Source organism: Phlebotomus papatasi, chromosome 2 (genome assembly GCF_024763615.1).
Source record: "Phlebotomus papatasi isolate M1 chromosome 2, Ppap_2.1, whole genome shotgun sequence".
In the NCBI taxonomy this organism is placed as follows: Eukaryota; Metazoa; Arthropoda; class Insecta; order Diptera; family Psychodidae; genus Phlebotomus; species Phlebotomus papatasi.
This window is the reverse complement of record NC_077223.1, coordinates 100,813,845-100,818,526: the sequence shown is the minus strand read 5'-3', so window position 1 is coordinate 100,818,526 and position 4,682 is coordinate 100,813,845. Positions and strand designations below refer to the sequence as shown.

At 40.0% G+C, this 4,682-nt stretch overlaps 1 protein-coding gene across 1 annotated transcript; it reads right to left on the bottom strand.

Annotated features, from left to right (window-relative positions):
- On the bottom strand, positions 1-4,682 carry LOC129800399 (protein ST7 homolog). Its single transcript, XM_055844747.1, has 3 exons — positions 4,436-4,682; positions 3,859-4,372; positions 1-1,010 (listed from the first exon to the last, which is right to left on the bottom strand). The coding sequence occupies exons 1-3, from the start codon at positions 4,572-4,574 to the stop codon at positions 140-142; spliced, it is 1,524 nt and encodes a 507-aa protein (XP_055700722.1). The 5' UTR covers positions 4,575-4,682; the 3' UTR covers positions 1-139.

Here is a 4,682-nt window from a genome sequence, read left to right as displayed (position 1 = left end):
TTTCTGCATTCTACACACATTGAGTTTCTTTATTTAGTAAAATAAATATGGGAGTATATTTGTGTGGCTGTTGAGTGCCTCCGTGTAGGGCTCCTTGATCAGAGCCTCTCACCACGACAAAGTGCCAAAGAGAGAGCATTCAAATGCGCGAGAGCTGCTGCAGAAGATTGCAGGGAAGGACACTCTCGAGGCGTTCCTTGAAAAAATAGAAGGGTAGCGAGATCCAATTGAGCACCGTGTGCGCCATGAGGCCCATGGGCTCGGGATACTGATGCGTTAGGAGCGCCAGTAGAGCCGTGAAGCTGCACAATCCAGCCGTGAAGAGGATGAAGAAGGGCAGCTCCTTCTTGGGATAGACGGAGACATCGTGAAAGACCGGCAAGAGTTCTCGATCTGCGCATTCGGTGCAAGTGGGATAGGGATAGAACAGATGCCCACGTTCCAGGGGATATGGGAGCATCCGGAAGGTACCCTCCCAGGTGCAGTGGAGCAAATTGAGAGCTCCCTCGACATTCTTCCAGTGATTGAGGTGGAAAAAGACATAGGCCAGCGCCTCGGAATCTCCACGCTTGAGGATGTGCTCAGGAGGAAGGATCAGTGGCTTGGTCTCCAGGAGGTACTTGGGCACGTGCGGATTGAACTCCACTGCCCGATGAATGGCCTCCACGGCTGTCATTTCGGCCGCACTTAGACCCCTTTTTGACGCCACGTCTGGGGAAAACTTGTCCGCAACTGCCCGGGCTTTGAGGAGGGCTGCCGTGTAGCAGATTGTGGCTGATTTGGGCAGGCTGATGTCATCGTACTTAGCCAGGACTGCCTGACAATCGGCATAAGCCTGCATCTCCAGCAGACACTCAATGAGATTCTCATGAATATTGAGGACATTCATGATGGGCGGAATCTCCTTGGTGAGATCCCGGAACATCTTGGCGGCCTCCTTGAGCTTCTGCAGCTTCCGGGCACACATCGCCAGGCGACGCTTGATGTAGATCAAAGCATTTGTGTCGCGCCTGTAAAAAATTGTCTATGTAGGGAGCATTTGGGCCTTCCCCGGGGAAGTTTCTTCTTTTTGAAGCTATCAAGTTAGGTTAGGTTTCCTTTTTTAAAATTTGAGGTTATGAAGTTTCAAGAAAGTTTTGACGTTTCTATGAAATTCCACGCCTGCTGTTGAAATTTTTTTTTAACGCCTCGATTGGAAAGTTTTAAGGTCCCGGCTACAGGGCTAGCCTTCCTGGTAGGGATGTGCGCACGGAGTAATCTTGCGCGCTGCACGCAGGGGTGAGGGAGGGTTTGCGCGCAAAAAAATTATCGACTTGCGCGCAAGATCCACTGTTTGCGCGGAATTTCTTTTCTTGCGCGCAAGCTTTATTTTTGCGCGCAAACTTTTTTACGCGAAAAACATTTTATTTGAGACTGAAGAAGGTAATACCAACCAATAAAAAGGCTTCAGTTCCCGGTTTCCAGAAAAAGCGTTTAGTTTCTCTGTGGATTCGTCCTTCTTTACACAGTATATTTTGTTCCGAAAAAAAGTGGCACGTTTGGGATTTCAAAATCTTTTGAAATCGTTAAAAATAATAAGAAAATATAAGTATACATTCCATTTACAATATCTAAGGCCAACACATTCTTATAAAACTATATAAGAATGTCTAAAAATATGTTCATTTCTGTCTATAATAACATAAAATGTGTAATAGATGGCCAGATTATTTCTCGAACGTTTTCCAAATGCAAATATTATCTTCACGTAATTTCGACAATTTTTTAGAAATAAGACAACTATAATTCAAAACTTTGTAAAATACCAGCGAAAATTTTGCTTAAAACTCAAATTTGCTTAGCATTGGAAAGTACAACTACTTATACGTAATATTTTTCATTAAAGTGAAAATTAACATTCATTAGTTTTGTCAGAAAAATTTCTTAAATTTTTCAGCTATTTTTGTCCCTATCGTCCGTAGAGGTACGAAAAAATACTGAACTTAGACAATGTTATGTATAAAATTCGCTCAGCTTAAACAGAAAACGGGTAAATTGTGCATAAAACTCTCAATGCTTAAACATAAAAGATTAATTAATCATTTTGCTGAAGTATGAAACGGCTAGTTAAACAGTCTCTGCTTCAGCAGTATATTTTAGCAAAATCTTTACCATTTTATGCTTAAGCTGTGCGAGTATTATTCACTATCTTAATCATTTTATACTAAGGTTGTGTAGGTTTTGCACACAATTTAGATTTTTTTAAGCAGAAGCTATACAGTTTTAGTACACAATTTTAACTGTTTTATATGAAAGGAGAAGAAGATTTATAAGGCTTTACATGGTTTGTGCTGATGTAGTGCGTGATTTGTGCACAATTTCGACTGTACTACGTTTTCTGGTTGTTTCTGGAAAATTTTTCAAATCAATAGAATTAATTTTGATCAATGGATTGTGGAGCTCGACCTGATTTAGTAGTGTCCTCAAAGAGTCTTACTGTCGAACTAATTTTATTTGGCAGAGCTATGACTGTACTTGGAGAAATGGTCGCGTATGTGCTGAATTGACGGAATTCAATATTTCGCATACGCGACCATTTCATTACACTGTTACAAATATTTATATTTTATTATTGGCGTTAGCCATCAATCTAAAAATTTCTAAAATAAGGTATTCTATTAATTAAATCATCACAGAGGATTTCTAGAATTGATCATACGGAATTTCTGAAATTAGTCCTAATGCTACTTATATACCCATAAGTATTTACTTTAGTAAAAGGATTCGATGGAGCTCAGAAAATAAATGGACTTTCTTGGAAGAGGGGAATGTTGAATGTGTAATTTTGTTCCTAACATTCTCGATCTTGGGCACAGAGGGACAAGAATAAGGATATTCGTGGCGCGGTTTTTTCTAGCATAAAATTTGGAATTTCTTGGAAAAGGGAATTTTGCAAAAGCATATCGTTGTTGCTTTTACTTTGACAGTCACACGATCTACGCTTCACCCTTGGCTCCACCTAAGATTTCACGGAAAATGAAGTGACCAAAGATCCCCACGTGTATTTTTGTTATTTAAAATATTAAAAATAGAGCATAATCTCTATAACTTTTTCTCAAAATATTTTCCATACTTTGTAAGCTAATGAGATAACAAAATTTTGCTAATTTATAGTTAGTATAAAACACAGAGGAAAACTACAACATCAGAACCTACTATTTTGATCAATTTTGAAAGAATTGTTTATAGAATCCAAGCAATAAAACTGAGGATATCCATAATTCTTATCAAGATAGATCTAAAAGCTGCCCATGATTGCGTAGTGCATTAGTTCCATTTATTTTAATAATTAAAGAAAAATCCACCGTTCCTAATATCTCCGGTCTCCCACATTTATTTATAAAAACTGTCGACATAAATTTGTATCTTCAAATTTTCTAAAATCAAATCCATTTTTCTAAAATTAATGAACTTTTCTTCTAAATTCAATCCTATTTATTATAGATAGATATTGGATTTTAGTAGCAGGATTTTTTTAAAAAATAAATTAAATCTATGATAAATCTCTTCTCATCCGCTATAGAATTGATTTCATCATCATCAGCATTTTCAACCACTTATCGCTGACTGATTTTAAAAATAATTTATTAAATTAGTAATAATATTAATTATTATTATTATTATTATTCATCTCAATATGAAAAAAAACGTAAAAGATAAATGCTGCGCGCATAAAATATACTTTGCGCGCTGCGTCGTAAAAATCAGCTTGCGCGCAGCGCGCATAAATGCGAACACTCCTGCGCAGATCCCTACTTCCTGGTCCATTCCCTGCCCCTGATCCCAAGATTTCAAGGAAAATTCTCTCAATTGACTCACCTGTGGATGCTCTCGTGGATGGTACTCTGATGCTGCATCAGCTGCGACTTCTTGTAGTTGGCCTCGGCTATTTTGAGGGCTGTCTTGAGCACTTTCTCTGCCTCCAGGATGGTTGTTGTCTCCTCCTCAGCCAGCAGAATGTACGCCGGTGTGCAATCCTGGTTGATCTCCAGGGCACTGTGAGCCGCTTTTATACGTACCATTGGATTCCTCTCACGCCACGCCGTCTGCATGATCTCATACTCGGCATTCCCGGCGTCTCCTTCGCACGTGAAGAAGGTCTGATGATCCTGGGCGCTAAGATTCATGTCGTAGTAGGTTAGGGGCTCTTTGCTGGTAGCCCAGAAGAAGCGTTGATATTCAGCTCCACGGAACAAATTCAGCGGATTCCGCCAAACCTTACATTCCGGAATCTGCTGCCCAGAACTTCCAGATCCATTGGAATCGCTTCCATTCCCAGAATCGCTGCTTCCACCTCCAATCCATGGGCTAATGTGATTCAGGGAGACTTGTTCTGCAACAAAAAGCAAAAGCCATGAGTAAAAGGGTCTTCCCGGGGCAAGCGGAAGGGACTCACCAATAAAGGAAGTGCCGTATTTCCGGAAGTACCACCACTCAAAGATAAGAATGAGTCCACTGATGAGACTGGAAGTTCCAGTGAGCGCCACGTAGAATTTGGGCGTCAGGGTACTGAGGAACATTGATGAGTCCCACATTTTTCACATAATACTCTAAATCTCGGGGAAAATGCAGAGAAATTTCAGGAAAAACTTGTTTGTTGACAGAGGGATTCTGGCAAAACTGACAGCCTCTCACTTTTTTTT

Bases quoted from the DNA above. Each gene is read 5' to 3' on its own strand.
- LOC129800399 (XM_055844747.1), bottom strand. From the start codon at position 4,574: ATGTGGGACTCATCAATGTTCCTCAGTACCCTGACGCCCAAATTCTAC. The intron at 4,373-4,435 runs GTGAGTCCCTTC...TTTTTGTTGCAG, and splicing joins ATACGGCACTTCCTTTATTG to AACAAGTCTCCCTGAATCAC. The intron at 1,011-3,858 runs GTGAGTCAATTG...AATTTTTTACAG, and splicing joins ATCCACGAGAGCATCCACAG to GCGCGACACAAATGCTTTGA.